Genomic DNA, 17,238 nt, shown 5'->3' on the forward strand with positions numbered 1-17,238 from the left:
CACCAGCCCTGGCACTGGCTGGCTGGCTGACTGACTGATAGTCTGACTGCTGGCTTGATCCTGTGACTGACTCTAATTCCCCTCGGGGTGAGGCTGCGCTCTCTCCTGGGAAAGCCCCATCCGAATAAAGGCGGTACCATACCCGTAATGAGAAGGTGAAAGCAGAGCTAGTTGGTCATCGAATCCAAAGTAGGTTTGACCGTCCAACGGCTGTCAATTTCCCTCCCGAAACCAGACCCGTGACCCTGACTCGGTTACTCTAGTTACTTTTGTTTGCCTTGCTCTCTCCATCTCGAACAAGTTTACCAGAATGCTTAGGTTCACCAGGAACATCAATGGAGACCGAGACCGTGGATGACGTACTAGATCTCAAACTTCACAAACCGGTCCACCTCAACCAAGAGACTGATGAACCATGCCGCCTGGTCCGCACGAGAAACCGGTTCCCAGTGTGATTAGTCAGGACCATCAGTCGTCGGAGCATGAACTCACTCGAGAGACGGTTCGGATCAAGGTGCTACTCAGGGTTATATCCCCATGCTGCTAACTTTGCCTTGCTGATGGCCCTGTTTGGCTAGCGAGTCATGTTTGGGTCTTTTGTTTGCCCCCTCTCTCAGGGAGGGGTATGCGCTATTTCATGCATGTTCAATATTGGCCCTGATTTTCTCGACGGAGTACTCCGGACTTAACTGAGTATAGCTATGTATTTGACATCGGTATGGCGCGGGAGGAGAGCTCAGATTGCGGAGCACTTCGTATGCTTTGATCGCGACTAGCTGCATCGGACACATGTCCATGCAGGATGACTGCAGGCCATGTACTCCGATTGCGTCCGTGAGTCTATCAGAACGACGCGATAACCGTCTACTGATGCCGATGATATCAAATACTCGCATCAAAGCAGCGTGGGGACAGACACCACCTAGTAATCCTACTATTGATCCAGTAATATGATGGTGGTGACATGGTGTAGTCTACCCGACGGCAGTCGAGATGATCGTCCCGCTCGTCCAAATTTCCGGAACTCCTCTAGCGGTCTTGGGATAAAGTTCACAGGGCATGAAACAGCATCCGATAGACAGGTCATATTTTCGCGAGGGTTGAGGTGGAAGAAAGTCCAGCTCAGCTGGTCGCTTCAGGACACCTCCCCCCCCCCGATTGCCTGATGAAGAGGGTCCCTGAAGGCAGCAGTTGCTTCACTAGATTTCAGACACCACCAATGAAGTTTGTTTGAAGGGGGTGCACATCACAACGTTGGGTGAAGGGTGCCCTGTAGATACTAGCAACTTAACTACTTAATTCGGTAGTACTCGAGGTCGCGAGGACTTTTTTGAGGCTTAGGCTTCAGCCCTCAGCCCCAGATCGGCCCACATCCCGTGAGACGCGGTCATAAACGATTGTGTAAGTGAAATGTTTTCGTTGTCTCTTAGTATTTTCCCGTAAACGAGATTGGGTTTCCGGTTAAGATGAATGAGAGGGAGAATTAGGTTTGCTGCTTGTAGCACAATCTCCAAAGTTTAATGACATGGAGTAGTAACTACTAGTGAGTTATAGGGAAGGTCGGTAAGAAGTAGTTATCTAGTTGTCATGAATGAAATAAGAGAAGAGAAACCAACCTTGGCAGGCATACTCTCGCAGTCTCCATCCAGTTCCAGGGACAACAATACGGTACAGGGAAGGTAAGTAAGGTACCTGACCAGGACCCAGTGACCAGAGCTCCATTCGATTTGCAGTTCATTGATGGTTGGTGGAGTCTGCAAGGGGCAATTGGGTCCTGGTCGGCGGTACCGTACGGTACGGGCAAGAGTCATCCATGGATTATGTGACAGTTTAATCTGTTTCGGGTTCTGTTATGATCCAGGCACCGGAGCACAAGTGGAGTCGGTGCCTGAGGGGAAATAATGGTAGTCTTCCCCGGTTACAGCTGGCTGAAAAACTCAAGGATGAGAAGTAATTTAGTAGCTAGATAGATTGCAGCAGTTTCTTGTTTCTTCACAAATCTCACTATCAATTGCGGTGAAGAATGAGCAAGAAGAAGCAAAAAGAAACATAGTAATAAAGGACAGCCACGCCGCACTGAAAATTCGGACTGCAGGAGGAGCAAAGAGACGCATTCAAATGGGATTGGAAAACTGGCCAGCGAATCTCGTGTCGATCCGCTTGGGTTCCAGCGACCATCCCAGCGCTGGCCAATTGGGCCCCAATAATGCGATCCCACATAATAATAATATTACTAGTAGACTAATTCAATTCAGTCATCATTCAGAATCATAATCCACTTTCCACGCTTCTTTTTCTCTTCCCCCTCCCCGTCAGCTTGTGAGGGAGAGAAGTCTGAAAAGTGGTAGCCATTGAGTCAATCATGTCAAATCATTGTTTATGATTAAGTAGGCAGTAGAAAAAAAGAAGAAAAAGAAAATGATAAAATACTTTGGAACCCGAGATGGGGAACTACGAGAGAAGAATGGGAAAAGACAAATAAAATAAAATAGAATAAATGCATCAAAAATAAAGGGTAACCAGAATGACGATCGAAAGGAATCCAGATCCCTTCTTTTTTTTCTAGTCTTCCATACCTTCCAGAGCGATCGTTGCTCTTTTTCCCTTTCCTTTTTATTTTTATTTTCCACTCTACTCTTTCTCGCCTTCGTCCAGCTCTCTTCCTCTCTTTTCTTTTCTTGCATTGCTTCTCGTGTCGCATACTTTTCGGACACTGTCTCTCCTTTCCCCTTCACATCGCCTCCTCATCCTCCGCCATATCACCGGAACCACATTCGTTTTCAATTGCGCTTTCGACGCCGTCTCCTCGAACTATCGACTCCATCAATCGATTTCTCGGGGGTTACTCTCCACCGGATATCGAACCGGCTTCATTCAGCAACAAATAGATAGTAATCTACTTACTCCGCTCCCGCTGTCGACGGTGCAGCCACATTCCTTACCCGGCTCATGCAGACGCCCCTTCTGTCCAGTCCGACCGATATTAGCATCTCTGCTTAGTTCCTGGATTTAGTTATCTTCATCGCTAGCCATCGTTAGCTATTATTATTTCTCTCGCGCATTATCGACTAAGACCAGCCCACCCGAAGCGACGCTTATTATTGGCAATTGGCTCAACTCTCTTCTCCGTTACACTGGCATGCCCAGGGGATGACCGGGAATTTGGAATAGCGTCCATTCCACAAGCTATTCCACCTCCACCACCACCCTCGTCCCATCCGTTCACTCGTTTCTCTCTCGCGTCGTAGCCCTCACCTGGTAGGTTCAAGACCCATCCAGCACCCATCCATTGTGCAACCTCAGCGTATCTGACCGGTTGGTTCTTATCCAGTATTGGCGCTTCGGTGTAAGTGTCGGATCGGCTGCGACTCCCTTACGCCGTGAACTTCGACTGTCCGATCTTCACATCCCCCCCCCTACGATCGCCTTGACCGTCGCTCTTTACCAAACTTCCGGTACACCATCATGAATCGGTTCCGCAAGACAAAGAAGGAGAAGGTGAGGGAAGATGGCGAATTCTCCGAAGCCAGCTCGGTCAGCCTTAGCTCCATGCTATCGAAGAAGTCCAAGAAGGAGGAACCCGAGGAAAAGCAAGACTTCGACCTTTCCAATGCATTGCCCTCGACCGACGACTTCCGCACCAGTCTCCTGATGCCCAAATTATCCGCACGATTTAGCATGTTGAGGGAACAAGATGATCCGGATTCAATGATAGGGAAAGCCAGCGACGATAGTGTGCTCTTCCCTAAGCGTGCTTCACGATTGAACCTCTTTGGTCACAACCCAAGCCTTCTGTCGGACATTGACGAGGTCTCCATTGACGGAAGTCGGCCGTCTATGAACATAGGGCGCACGCACTCGATCGCCTCGGATTACAATAATGGATACGGTACGGACGATGATCGTTCTCAACAGGGCAGCATTATGAGCAGGGCTCGTCGAGCCGAGGGCAACAACTTGTTCGGTGGACGGCAAAAGGTGTATAAGATTCCCTCCTCCAAGACGACCTCAGGAGGGAACTCGGAATCCGGACGAATGGGGGGCCGTGCGCTCTATGACCACGATCTAACCATGTCGGCTTTCCAACGACTGAAGTTGACGGAGCGCGAGAATGCGTCGGCAGAGGAAACACCGCAGGACAGTCCAACCCAGGAGTCAGAGGATGCATTATCGAGCGCTGGTTCCACGAAGCGAACAACTTTCTCCTCAACGGCATCCGGGCCCACTTCGAATGCGCGCACATCAACAGCGGCAACCTCTTTCGACGAACAGTCTTTTATCGCGCCTCCGTCGCAGACACATTCGGCAGACACGCAAGCCCCCCAGTCTAAGCCACCAGTGCCGAACATGGCTCCGGAACGTGGCTCGGTCAAAGCCCGTCGTCTGTATGGGCAAGGCTTGGCTCAGTCAGCTCAGAACCAACAGACTTCCACATTGCAGCGACTAGAAAGCCTGAGCCGCCAACGCGGAGCGGGTCCCGAATTGCCTCCCCTGAACCGTGCCTTTTCCAGAAGCGCCACGAACTTACGTGACAGGCTGCAGCCACTCACTATTGCTGAACCGGCCGGCACCGATCCCCGGCCGACCAGCCCTCCGTCAATGCCCAGGTCGCCAGAACAGCCTGCTAGGGTGAATACCAGGGAACCGCAAACTCAAGCAAACTCTGCGTACGGTGCCCCTCCGTTGAGCCCTCCCGCTAGCGAGAATGAGGATAAAGCCCCCCTGATGGCCGCTCTGAACCCGGAAGACCATGGGAAAGCCACAGCAGCCGGCCTATTCAACAAACCAAACAGCATGTTTGACGAGAGCCAGTTTACACGGCGTCAGTTGCAAATGCATCAGGGAAGGAATACGCCACCTTTAGCACGACTTCCTCCTCTCCCTGCACAGGCCTATCCCCAAGAGCGCGCCGGCCGTGCCAGGGGGCTGTCCAACACGAGCTATGCGTCCAGACCGGGCTCTGCATCTTCTCACTATAGCGAGGCTCAACGGCCAGGTAGCCGATCCGCTGTCAACTCCCCTCCCACAAGAAATGACAATGGCACGTTCTTCTCGAACCCTAGTCCTAGTGACTCGGAGGATGACGGCGGTGCTTCCCGCTACGCCACTGACGATATCCACCCTGCGCTTCGGCCGGAAACACCCTCCAAACCATCCACTCCCACCAGTGAGCACCGAAGTCCTTTGCCTGAAGTCAGATATTCGGACCTTGGTGATCTGAAGCCTATTGCGGAAAACGAGATTATTGAGAGTGGTCCCGGGGATGATGATGGCCTTCCTGAGAAGCCCGATTCACCCACCTTGGGACCAGCAGGCCTGGGTCTGAGCGGCCTCGTTCGTGCTCACTTGCGATCCAACAGTGACAGATCGTCCATTTACCCTCCTCCATCTCCAGGCCTTCCTGAGAAGCCCCTCGACACCGATATTCCGGTGGAGCCGGTTCTGCAGCACCACGCGGGCGCCCAGAACAGTGCACACTGGCAGAATGAGCTTATTGCTAGACACAGACGCGAAGGAAGCACGGAGACACAGAGGGAGCGCGAAGAGTTTGCCAACGAGCTGGCAGAGAGACGCAGAAAAGTGCAGGAAAAGCTTCGAGGGTTTGCCGAAGGAGAAAGCCGGTCGGCCAGTCCTGTTTCAGGCCGCCAGACTCCAGATTTCACCCCAAGCAAACCCGGCAATGCCTTTGCCTTCCTGAAGAACAAGTCCGGGAAGCAGCATCTGAAGGGCGTAAGGGGCCTCAACCTTGCCAATGCATCCACCCCAGCTTTGGTCTCGGACGACCTGTGGCGTGAAGAAGAGGAGAGGCCATCATTCAGCTTCGCGAAACACTCCAACTCTAGCTCGCCACATATCGCTGGAGAAAGATCCTTCCGCTCCAGGGTCTTCGGGCGCAGCAGCCAGGAAGATTCTCGCGAGTCTAGCCGCAGCCGCGGTGCATCTCCGCACTCCAGCTTCCGTTCTCGCCGAGATCGCTCGACCTCGGATGCCTCTGGTCGTTCCAAGAGTCGCACGCGGCGAGACAGAGATGGACTGGAGACCCTGGAAGAGGTCGCTCACGGTGTCCATAGGCCGTACGCGTTCCCCGATTATGACCAGTATGGTCTGGCCTCTGTCCCGGCTTCCACTCGTGTCTCGGCTGAAGTCAGCGAACCTGTCACATATGACCGGTCCGCCTCTGCTGCTTCTGGAAGATACCGTAGTGACAGTCGATCTGCGGTCTCGAGCTATCATGAACGCCCCTTTTATCCTCCAGCTCCAGCTGCTAGCACCACGTCGCTAATCGGTACTGCTGCCCCACGGCCTTCGCCTATCGCCCCCTATTCTGCCAATGCCACACCACCTTTGGAGGACATGTCCCAAGGCCATTCGTTAACCCCGGTGACCACCAATAGCTCTACCGCGGCACCTCCTCCACGAGCTCCGGGTCATAATGCTCTCCATAAGCGACCAGTCACCAAGGCGCTGATCTCCGAACCAAGATTTGTCTCCTGCACTTCGAACGTACCGACCGTTGGTCTCCCTCCCGGCGCGAGTTTGAGCAATGGCATCGATACGCCTCCAATTCCGCCTATGAACCCTCGTCGTCGCCGCCAGACCACCACACAAACCATCCTTGGTGCCCTGAAGGGCGAAAGACACGAGTCGCAGTATGCGCCATCACTTGATGCAGCCATGATGGAAGAAACCAGCAATTTCTCCGACGATGGCGAGAAGCGGCCCAGATCCCGAGCTCGGCTACGCAAAACGTCCAGCGAGGGAGGCAACCTGAACGCAAAGGCCCGACAGCAGCTTCAACACCTGATGTCTGAGGCACCGCCAGCCGTTCCTTCATACCCACCACCCAAGATTCCCATGGATGGAGGCATGTTCTGATCCTCTCATCCTCAAAACTACGAACCTCATTCAATCCTTTCTTTTTCACTCGTCCCTTCCTTCACATTATTTCCTTTTCCCTATTATCTCTCTCTCCTTCCTTTACCTACCATTCTCCGATCTCCGATCATGATGTATTACTCGATGTCCTGAACTAGCATTCTGCATTTTTAATGTTCGATACCTGTCGTTTGGAATTCTCGCATACATCATGATATACCAACAGCGTTTATGTTGAGCGGACAGGACACAACTGTCATTGTTTCCTACTCTGTGTGTGTTGATTTCTTCTCCAGTCATTATCTTGTCGAGCGACTTTTCCTTGTGTGCTATCATACCATATCATATCATATCCCAACAAACAAGATTTAGCCTACCAATAGTAGGTAGATAATTCAAAAACTATTCAAAAATGATTCTGCCTCCTCTAAGTAATGATAGTTCCATCGATAGCCCTCCTATCCGCCCTCCTATTACCCCTACTCTAGACAAAGAGTCCTCTGCCTACAGATCTCCTAATTTCGACTCCCCTCCCCCACAACCAAGCCACTCCTAGCAGCGAAACAGCCAACACACCAACCAAGCAAATAATTAACCAAGCAAGCAAGCAAGCACAAACCATGCAACCTAGTTAGTCAGTAAGTCAGTCATCTACGTGAGGCAGAGTGACTTCATTCACCCGTAATAATCTCATCGTCAGGATTGGGAAACCAGAGGTGGAAAGAAAAGAGAAGGGTGGGTCACGTGTTTCACGGAGCCCTCTGCAGCACGACGTCAGCACGAACGGGTCTCTGATATTTGATGTTATAGGATTCACGTGTAGATATCTGAGATGCGTATATCCCATCACACCATCGATTTCATGAATTCTTGGTTCCTAGATAGGTTTGGAGGGTGTCTCGGGGGCTTTAGAAGACTACACATATACTTAGATTTGATGATGAGATAGCTGGCTATCAGAAAGAGATGAACTTTGATGGTTCTATGATGGGATGGAGATCATGGTGTCTTTCTCTCTCTACTGTGCGGATCTGCATCCACTTTCTCGAGACGACAGGTATACTCCTGTGCAGTATCGTCTAGGGGACTGAACTGTCTAAACGGCTAGATGTTTTCTAGGAGGCAGTAAGTAGTAACAGAGAAACGGTTTGTTTGATCAATTTAGAAACACTATCTCTGAGGGCTTTCTTGTTCATGGTATTTTATAAAAATAAAACAGACACGTCTTTTCGCTTTTCTCATTTGTGTTGATAACGGCTCCTTCTTTCATACTTAGGTAGTCAGAATCACAAGCATAATCGAAGAAGATTCTTAGGATCAAGGTAGGTTTGGTGTTGGTCTTTTGATAACGGTCTCCTTCTTTCTTTCTTTCTGTCTTTCTTCATCATCAAGAAACTAATCGTCAACCGGGTTGGCATAGTTGAAAAACTGCTTCCCAATCGATTCTTCGTCGCTGATTCCTGATATCTAAAATCAACTCGACTCGACAGCTCGAAAGAAAAACACTCGACTTTAGGTGAGTAAGAGAATATCGTCGGTGGTTGTTGAAGACTTCTGCTTCATCTCTTTCTCATGCTCTTGGCTAGTTTGACGGTATACGCCGCTATGCAACGTCGCGGATCTTTCTGCACGTCCCAGTTGCCCTGCGTTGATGACGCATTTGACACGTACTTCTGGATCTCACGAAAACCCAACGATATGGGCCCAGAAATTCGTCGGACCAAGTCTGCGGACCCGGTCTTCCATTTCTTGCCGCAGGTTGACGGACCAACCGAGCAGCGCAAGGCCAAAAAGAGTAAGCCGAAGAGGAAGAATAATAGAAAAAACAAAAACAAGAACAAGGGTAAGGCTGCTGAGGTCGTGGACAATGATGTCGTTGTTGATGATGCTGTTGCTGGCTGTGACGTGGCCAAGGAGGATCATCAACAGAAGCAGGCCGAGATGAATGGTGACCACCGTGATGATAATGTTGCTGATGCTACCACCTTTGCTACTGCTGGTGCCGAGGTCAAGAATGGTAACATGCCTCCACCCTATTCCAGTGCAACCGAGGACACATGTGTTGGCGAGCCTGCTTCATCTGCAATCACGAACTCGCCTGTGGCCGAAATGACTCCAGCCGCCGAAGCTGCTGCTCTCAAGGCGAAGATCATGGAAGCGATGAAACTCGGCGAAGTTCTCGACCGCCAGATTGAACAGAAACGCAATGCTAGTGCTCAGGCTAGCTCGTCTTGCAGGGAAAGAGAACAGCGAAACCTCCAGGGAGCTGTGCCTGCCATGTTGAGTACTTCGTCCGCCAGTCAGCGACCTGGCAGTGGTAGTGTCGACCATATCTCACACGCCTATCGTTCGCAACAGAGCCCCGTAAGTGAGATGCGTGCCGCTGGCAACTTGAATTCGCAACCCTCCACCTCACATGTGGACTGCTCCTCGGAAGAGGCAGTGCGTACTTCAGGCACGCGATCAGATGAGCCTAACAGCCAGGACGATTATCGCGCTGTTAAGGACCGAGAAATTCAGCAGTTTTGTCGAGCCCACGCACGAGCTCCCTGCCGCTTCGACCCAAGCTGTTGTGTGCATAAGCCCATGCAAGACTGTAACTGTCCCCCGAGATGGTCTTGCTGTTGTTCACACCACAAAGGCGATTGCTGCACTTGCCTGACATATCTCAATACTGTGTCGGCCAAGAGCGACACTGAGACCCCCAGTGACATCGGTCAAGGTGTGAAAGGCGGTAATACAGTCGCTGAAAGCAACACTTCTGGTGGAAAGAAAGGTGAGTTGAATATTGTAAACTGGCAGTCTGTTCGTATTTTCGAAGCTAACAGATTGCCAGGCGAGAATGACAAGCTCAAGAATGTGGAAGCATTTTCGGAACACCTCCTCCAATTGTTCGAAAATCGTGAGCTGTGCGATTTTCACTTCAAACTGACTTCGAAGAATGGCTTGTACCAATCCGCCATAATCCCCGTGCAGGTGGCCGTCATCGCTCGCAGCCCTTTTGTCGCCGCGCTTCTGCGGACTCAACTCTATCAGCAGGGACACCGGGAGATTGCTGTGACACTGGGTGACCAAGTCAACTTGATACAGGGGTTCGAACATGCGATTCGCAACCTGTATGGGTCACCACTTCTCCATGGCGCGCGGCTGAGAAACGAAGCCCTTGCAGTACTGGGGTACACCGAGGAGAGTCAAGGCATGTACCCATTCCCGATCAGAACAGCCATGCTCGACCTGGCCTTATCGTACGCCGCATCGGGAGCTTTCCTTCATGTCAATAACATCCTCGAAGCCGGCATCAGAATGGCACTGGAGCTGATTGACTGGAGCACTATCGAAACGATCATCCACTTTGGTCTCCGCGTGGATAGATTCTCAATTATTCTGGAAGGAACCGATACTCCTCCGGGCACCCCTCGTGCCAATCAAGCTCGCTCCGGACATGTCCTAGTCAGAAATCGACAGCTCCGAGAGATCTGGGCCCCATTGCTGGTCAGGGCGGCGCTGTCATTTATCGCTGAGAGCATCGATGACAAGTTCGTTTTGTACCATCAAGCCCAAAGCCTATGTGTCCCAAATCGCGTCCCAGAGTCCTTGCAAACTGCCCCTGGCGCTATAGGCTCCGAGCCGGGATCTGCCTCCGCGAACTCAACAGCAACAACCGAGAACAAGCCAAGCCGTGAGACCTTGGTCACCTCTGCTGTGCTGATCAGCCTCCCGTACGTGCATCTGCAAGAGGTATTCAGGACCCTGAGTGCACGCCGGGTACTGTCGAACGAGCTGGCACAAGCGATAATGAGAGAGCGCGAGTCACGACGCCTGCAGGCACTGCGAGAGCTAGCCAAGCAAGGCGAGATCACTGAGCAAGACCTCCCCAGAGAGACGAAGGAGCTAGGCTTTGGGGAGTATCTCGTCTTCAAGAGTGTCTGCAAGCAAGGCCAAGGACCCGTGACGGTGACAACAGAAATCAGCTTGGAGAGGGAGTGGATTGGATGTCGGTCGCCAGACGCCAAACAGTAGCGAGCCACCCCTGCTCTCCCCAGTGAGGTGGGAGAGAGGGGTGGTCCGCCTACTTGATGCTTTTGTGACTCGTGTGCAGGTGATGAAGATGGACGAAAAGTATTTGAGATGGAAAGGTAGGAAAGATGAGGAGGGTAACACAGAAAAGGGGAAGAAGACGAAGGAAGCAAGTGAGGGAAAGAAGAAAAGCAGAGCTGGAGCGGTGAAGCGCAGCAATATTGGGTTTTTATTTTCACTTCTAGGGACTTCTTTGTGTGTTTTGCGTGCGTTCTTGTCGCTTGCTGGAGGGCGTTGCTATTGCGAGATTCACTGGAGGAAGTGCACGTGCTCACGTTGAATAGCCCTGGAGTTAGTTTTCGTTCTTGATCTTTTCTGCACCGGAGTTGGCGGACATGCCAGGTGGATATCATAACAGTTTCATTTTCATTATGCACAGTAAAGTAGGAAGAAATGCACAGACATCTCTGCTCTATGAGCTATACATCTCCCGAGACCATCTATACCTCTATACCCTAGATTGCCAACATCCGAGACCGTCGATCACTCACCAGGAGCTTATACGCGGCCGATCTTGTCCGGGAATCCAAAGTCAAGCTTGAAAGGAGGGAAGACAAAGCGCTGGAAGGCGTTCTTCGAGGCCAGGTCATTCGTGTATTTGGCAATGGTCGCCATGTCAGCATCATCCAATGCCACCAAGTTGCGGTTGCCCTCAATCCGAGAGGGGTTCACGGACTTGGCAAGGACGGAAGAGCCACGACTGACTACACGGAGGACGCAGTTAGTGATCAACATTCTCGCATTATTCGACTTGGAAGATACGTACTGTGCCAGCTCAGCAGGACCGTAGCTGGGTCCACACCCTTCCTCTTCGCAACCTCGACAATAGGCTCTGCCGTCAGCAACGGACTACCCGTGCTGCCGAGAGGGCTGTATGCGGTGATGTGGATGCCCTTTTCCTTGCAGAAGTCGACAGCCTCCTGCTGGGGCAGACAAGGGTGGTTCTCAATCTGGTTGACGGCTGGAACAACGGTGGCTTGGGCAAGGAGCTCCTCAAGGTAGGGCCTGCTGTAGTTGCAGACACCGATGGCCTTGGCCTTTCCGCTGCCGACAAGCTTCTCCATATCCTTCCAAGTGTTGATATGGGAGTGATTCAGGTGCAGATCGCGGGAGCCGTCGGGAAGTGTGGGGATGTTGGGGTGGTTTCCTTTGCGATGTCAATATGTGCCTCGCACTGGTTCTGAACAGTGGAAGACTCACCATTGGGGTTCATAGCCACAGGCCAGTGGACCAGGTAGAGATCAACATAGTCCAGTCCCAGGTTCTCCAAGCTCTTGTCCAGAGCCTGTTCCACTCGGTAGTGCCATGTGCTCCACAGCTTGGTCGTGACGAAGAGGTCCTCTCGCTTGACAACTCCAGACTCAATGGCCGCCTTGATACCTTTGCCAACCTCGCCTTCGTTGCCGTAGGCGAAAGCGGTATCGATGTGTCTGTAACCCACCGAGATGGCATGCGCCACAGCCTTTTCGACCTCTCCGGGACCTGACTGCCAGGTTCCTGCACAGAGATTAGCCAGCTTCCTCTTGACATTATCTGGAGTTGTGCCATACCGAGTCCGAGGGCGGGAATCTCAGCCCCAGTGTTCAGCTTGAAGCGGGTGTCTGCAACGGTCGAAGTCGAACCCATTTTGGCGATATATGAGTAGAATTGGAGGGAATGAGGATTGTAGAGTCTGCGGGAGAGTGCAGAAGAAGAGAAGAAGACAGATAGACGACAAGAAGACGAGGATAAGGCTGTTGGAAAGAGGAGAGGAGAGGAGGGGGAGAAAAAGGCGACCCCCACGCCGCCCCTCCGCATCCCCCGCCATTCGGGCCAAATGAATCCGAGGCCATCTCCAATTTCGCCTGTTCAAGCTTCATCCTCATCTCAAGTCACTCCCACTAACAGTCAGTTACACAGGTACTCCATCTACAGCCAACGTACGCTGACTGCTTCCAGCACATATCGCTAGCTAGGCTCATCAATTATTCACCCTTCGAATGGCAAAGGCAATAGCAAGAAAGCGGCATCCCCGAACTGCGGGAAGTTTAGTGTTCGATAGCCGTTGACCCCGTCACAATCAGCTCCACTTCTCAGGGACACTGGCTCAGTACGCGCGACTAGCTGACTGATATCCGGCCTTGTGGCGATCGTGGGCACGTCGAGGCATGCGGAGATCACGACGAGAATCAGGACAGGAAGATCATAGACTAGCGATCATGACCATGATCGTCACGACACCCTGCCAAAGGAAATGCAGAAGACACAAGTTTAGCAATGAAGGGAATCTCTTTGGACAACGACGGGCCGTGCGTGAACCCGAGGGTCGTCCGCGTCGGAAACCAGTATCCTAAAATGCGCCCAGTGCAGCAGCCAAGACTGGGGCTGGAATGGGATGATTTCACTTCTCCGCAACGCTGAGCCTATCCGTTGGATCCAGATCTGTAGGACAAGATCGTCGCACGTTCCACCGTTCCAACGCTGACGGGGGGCGATCCCCAGAGGCGTATCACCGACATTCTTGACCTGCGGAAGCCACTTTCCGGGCTCCAGCCATGCTCCCACTCTCCAGGACTACAGCGCCATGGTCTCGACGATCGATTCTCTTCGGATTTCTAGAATCATACAACGTCATCCACACAAGGACTAGCAGGCGTCGGTCTTTCGGAAATACCATACATTTTCGGTCTTCTAGTGCGTAGAACATTGATATTTATGCTCTCACTCCTCGAGCTTGTTTCCTTCTCAACAACATACCCCAGAGCATTTCTTTGATACCCCAAAAGCTCAGCTCCATCTCTCTCTTTCTTTCATACATCCTCGAAGGATTCACAATCACAATGGCACCAGTCGCAGTATCTCCTGATGCCCCGGTGTTCAACACCAAGCGTGACGGACAGGCTCTCGAGGAGCTGTCGGACGCCATCGACAACGTCAATGTCCTCAAGGACAACATCAAGAAGGAGAAGGGTCTGTATGAAGAGTCTGAGTTTGACAAGAGCAAGGACAAGACCAAGTTCCGTCAGTACGAAGACGCCTGCGACCGGGTCAAGAACTTCTACAAGGAACAGCACACCAAGCAAACCGTGGCCTATAACCTCAAGGCCCGCAATGAGTTCCACTCCAAGACCCGCGCAGAGATGACCATCTGGGAGGCGATGGAGAAGCTCAACACCCTCATCGACGAGTCTGACCCGGACACCAGCCTCTCCCAGATTGAGCACCTCCTGCAATCCGCCGAGGCCATCCGCCGCGACGGCAAGCCCCGCTGGATGCAGCTGACCGGCCTCATCCACGACCTGGGCAAGCTGCTCTACTTCTTCGACGCCCAGGGCCAGTGGGATGTCGTCGGAGACACCTTCCCCGTCGGCTGCGGTTTCGACGAGCGCATCATCTACGGCCGCGAGTCCTTCAAGGACAACGAGGACTTCAACCACCCCATCTACGACACCAAGTTCGGAATCTACAGCCCCGGCTGCGGTCTCGACAACGTCATGCTCTCCTGGGGCCACGACGAATACCTCTACCACGTCGTCAAGGACCAGTCCACTCTCCCGGACGAGGCCCTTGCCATGATCCGCTACCACTCGTTCTACCCCTGGCACAACGCCGGCGCGTACCACGAGCTGATGAACGACCACGACAAGGAGATGTTCAAGGCTGTCAAGGCTTTTAACCCATACGACCTGTACAGCAAGAGCGACGATGTCCCCAGCCCTGAGGAACTCAAGGTAAGCAAGCCTACCCCCATTCTTCTAATACCTGTAAAACATCTGACTAATAAATGTTGAAACAGCCATACTACCTCGAACTGATCGACGAGTACTTCCCCAACAAGGTGATCAAGTGGTAGAAAATTGACATGATGTATGATTTTTCTTCTTGGTTGGATGATACATGTATTGGCACTTTTGCTTCTTATTCCCCGTTTATTTTACCGACCCTAGCATGCACGCAAGCGATGATCCATGACCTACTGCAGTCACTTTCTGAACCAAGGAATGGGAATCGATTCCCTTATCTCCAATACCACTCTTGCTCTTCCCTGTACTCCGCAGATAAAAGTCCCCCCCTCTTAAATCAAGCACGTGAACACAGTAGATCAGGCCAATGATGCGACAAATCGACAAATCACCATGATCTAAGCATTAAGGAAACAAGCATCTACCCCTCATCTACCTAACTAAATAAAAACCCACCATGACACTTACTTACAAGCATGTAAATCCTCCCACGGCTAAGATTTCGACCAATATGATCTACAATCTGCATGACCACCACGCACCCACACCAATAACAAAGATCCATTACCCTTCTGCATACATACTTCGGAAACAAGGTCCCGGAGTCGACTTCCACCCGGGGAATGTTGCCCTTGTCGGTTATATAAGAGAAAAAAAGCTTTTAGTGGAGTTGGAAAGTCTGGAACGGCCGACCTTGCCTTTTTGGGGGTGGGGGTTGTGGCGGGGTACTAGGTGGGGTTGGGCTTCTCTAGTTATAACTGAACTGAATTAATTAGTTAGCTGCTACTGACTGAGTTAGCTACCTAAGTAGGTGAGTTATTGGGAGCTGTCTGTGTGTAGTAGTAGTCGCTGGTATGATCAGGGAAATCTACGTTCAGAGGATGATATAGTAGTGGGTGAGGTCGTGTTTAACTTGGGGTCCATAAAGGCTGCTGATATGGTGTTCACTTGTCTCTACTTTTATTCGTACGTAGTGACTTAGTGATGGGTGCTGGAGGTGTGTGGTTTGATGTGATGTGGGGGTTGAGTACTATTTTACCTGGTAGTAGGTGGGGTGTATACAACCAGTATTACTACAGCTTAGCTTAATGTAGGCTGATGAGAAAGTTCCAATTAAACAAGAACAGCGATCGCGCTTTTCATTAACATGATGAAGAAAATACTAATCATAACAAGAAATCTATCGTGTCTATCATATCTTCAAAGCCTTGCCTTGGGAAGGCGCTGACCATCCTCGTCGAAGAAGATCTTCTCGCCCGTAATCAGCGATTCTTGAAGGGCGGCGCCGATACGGACTGCCTGGACGGCACCCTCGAGCTTCAGAGGGACAGGGGTGTTCTCGAGGCAGCAGGCCGTGAATTCGTTCGCCTCGGTGACGAAGGCATACTCGAAGCGGTCGTAGTAGTGCTGGGGAATCTCGCGACGGACACCGTTCTCGTCGAAGATGTTGACCAGGTTCAGAGCAGGCTGGGTGTTCACGGCCAGCTTACCCTTGGTACCGATGATCTCGGTGGTGTCTTCCTGACCAGCGGCCATCATGCGCGAGGCGTAGAAGTAGGCGATCTTGCCGTTGTGGAATTCCACCAAACCGACGGCGTTGTCCCGGTCGTTGTGCTTGCGCAGGTCGGGCTCAACGGCGGTGATACCCACTGCGGACACAGACTTGACCTTGCTGTCTTGACCGAAGAACCACAGAGCCAGGTCGATGTCGTGGATAGAGCAGTCCACGAAGATACCACCAGAGAACTCAGCGTAGGCGACGAAGAATCCAGTGGGGTCCAGCTTGTCGCAGGTCTGACTGCGCATGACGGCAGGAGCACCAATTCCACCAGCGGACATCTTGTTGAACGCATCACGGTAGGAGGCATCGAAGCGACGGGAGAAACCGCACATTACTTTCAGTTCCGGCTTCTTGGCTGCTGCGTCGAGGACGGTTTGGGACTATTGATGAGAGATATGTTAGCTGCATTGTTAAGGAGGCATTGGGAGGGCAAGAAGGAGCAAACATACGATCTCGACACTGGTAGACAAGGGCTTCTCGCAGAGAACGTTCTTGCCAGCCTCAATGGCCTTGATAGCCTGTTCAGCGTGCACGGCAGTCGCGGAAGCAACGACGACGGCCTCCAGGCCTTCGTGCTTCAGCATGTCCTCGTAGTTCTTGTACGCCGTGACTCCGTAGGGAGCAAGATTGGCCTTGGCCCATTCCAATTCCGAGTCGTCCGGAGTGCTCACGGCGACGAGGTCTGCACGGGGAGTACGCTGCAAGAAGTTGAGGGCATGACGCTTGCCCATGCGGCCCAGACCGGCACAGCCAATCTTTAGCTTTCTGGCAGACATTGTGATAATAAAGGATGAGAGGAAGAGTGTAGAAGAATTGAGTTAGAGAAAGGGAGGTTTGTGTAACAGTCTGTAGAAGATGTGAGGAGAATTGAGGACAATGAGAGGAGGAGACAACAGCGAGGACGTGCAATTTAACCGCACGACGAGGAGCTTCAGCAAAAAGAGTCGGTCTAGCTCTATCGGAGGGGATGCGGAGAAGCTGGACCTGCCAAGTACCTTCTCC

General features: G+C 51.9%; 6 protein-coding genes across 6 annotated transcripts; 3 read left to right on the forward strand and 3 right to left on the reverse strand.

Moving 5' to 3' along the window:
- Nucleotides 1-1,953: 1,953 nt before the first annotated feature.
- ASPBRDRAFT_578847 (uncharacterized protein) lies at nucleotides 1,954-2,258 on the reverse strand. The gene has a single exon (XM_067627809.1). The coding sequence runs from the start codon at nucleotides 2,218-2,220 to the stop codon at nucleotides 2,008-2,010; it is 213 nt and encodes a 70-aa protein (XP_067479110.1). The 5' UTR covers nucleotides 2,221-2,258; the 3' UTR covers nucleotides 1,954-2,007.
- Nucleotides 2,259-3,465: 1,207 nt separating this feature from the next.
- On the forward strand, nucleotides 3,466-6,876 carry ASPBRDRAFT_55129 (uncharacterized protein; the record flags this gene model as incomplete). The annotated part of the gene is made up of 1 exon (XM_067627345.1): nucleotides 3,466-6,876. One exon carries the CDS (start codon nucleotides 3,466-3,468, stop codon nucleotides 6,874-6,876), a length of 3,411 nt encoding a protein of 1,136 aa, XP_067479111.1.
- A 1,146-nt stretch (nucleotides 6,877-8,022) lies between these two features.
- ASPBRDRAFT_43236 (uncharacterized protein) lies at nucleotides 8,023-11,027 on the forward strand. The gene has a single exon (XM_067624955.1). The coding sequence runs from the start codon at nucleotides 8,449-8,451 to the stop codon at nucleotides 10,894-10,896; it is 2,448 nt and encodes an 815-aa protein (XP_067479112.1). The 5' UTR covers nucleotides 8,023-8,448; the 3' UTR covers nucleotides 10,897-11,027.
- A 424-nt stretch (nucleotides 11,028-11,451) lies between these two features.
- Nucleotides 11,452-12,579, reverse strand: ASPBRDRAFT_125461 (putative glycerol dehydrogenase; the record flags this gene model as incomplete). Its single annotated transcript, XM_067617793.1, has 4 exons — nucleotides 11,452-11,657; nucleotides 11,720-12,100; nucleotides 12,154-12,450; nucleotides 12,504-12,579. 4 exons carry the CDS (start codon nucleotides 12,577-12,579, stop codon nucleotides 11,452-11,454), a joined length of 960 nt encoding a protein of 319 aa, XP_067479113.1.
- Nucleotides 12,580-13,772: 1,193 nt separating this feature from the next.
- On the forward strand, nucleotides 13,773-14,785 carry ASPBRDRAFT_55132 (inositol oxygenase; the record flags this gene model as incomplete). The annotated part of the gene is made up of 2 exons (XM_067627346.1): nucleotides 13,773-14,663; nucleotides 14,729-14,785. 2 exons carry the CDS (start codon nucleotides 13,773-13,775, stop codon nucleotides 14,783-14,785), a joined length of 948 nt encoding a protein of 315 aa, XP_067479114.1.
- Nucleotides 14,786-15,875: 1,090 nt separating this feature from the next.
- Nucleotides 15,876-17,012, reverse strand: ASPBRDRAFT_196007 (putative NAD binding Rossmann fold oxidoreductase; the record flags this gene model as incomplete). The annotated part of the gene is made up of 2 exons (XM_067620926.1): nucleotides 15,876-16,616; nucleotides 16,686-17,012. 2 exons carry the CDS (start codon nucleotides 17,010-17,012, stop codon nucleotides 15,876-15,878), a joined length of 1,068 nt encoding a protein of 355 aa, XP_067479115.1.
- Nucleotides 17,013-17,238: the final 226 nt, after the last annotated feature.

This window comes from Aspergillus brasiliensis (assembly GCF_001889945.1).
Source record: "Aspergillus brasiliensis CBS 101740 unplaced genomic scaffold ASPBRscaffold_6, whole genome shotgun sequence".
Lineage (NCBI taxonomy): Eukaryota > Fungi > Ascomycota > Eurotiomycetes > Eurotiales > Aspergillaceae > Aspergillus > Aspergillus brasiliensis.

What these genes read in the sequence shown, in the direction of transcription:
- ASPBRDRAFT_578847 (XM_067627809.1), bottom strand. Translation starts at nt 2,220, where the DNA reads ATGTGGGATCGCATTATTGGGGCCCAATTGGCCAGCGCTGGGATGGTC.
- ASPBRDRAFT_43236 (XM_067624955.1), top strand. Translation starts at nt 8,449, where the DNA reads ATGCTCTTGGCTAGTTTGACGGTATACGCCGCTATGCAACGTCGCGGA.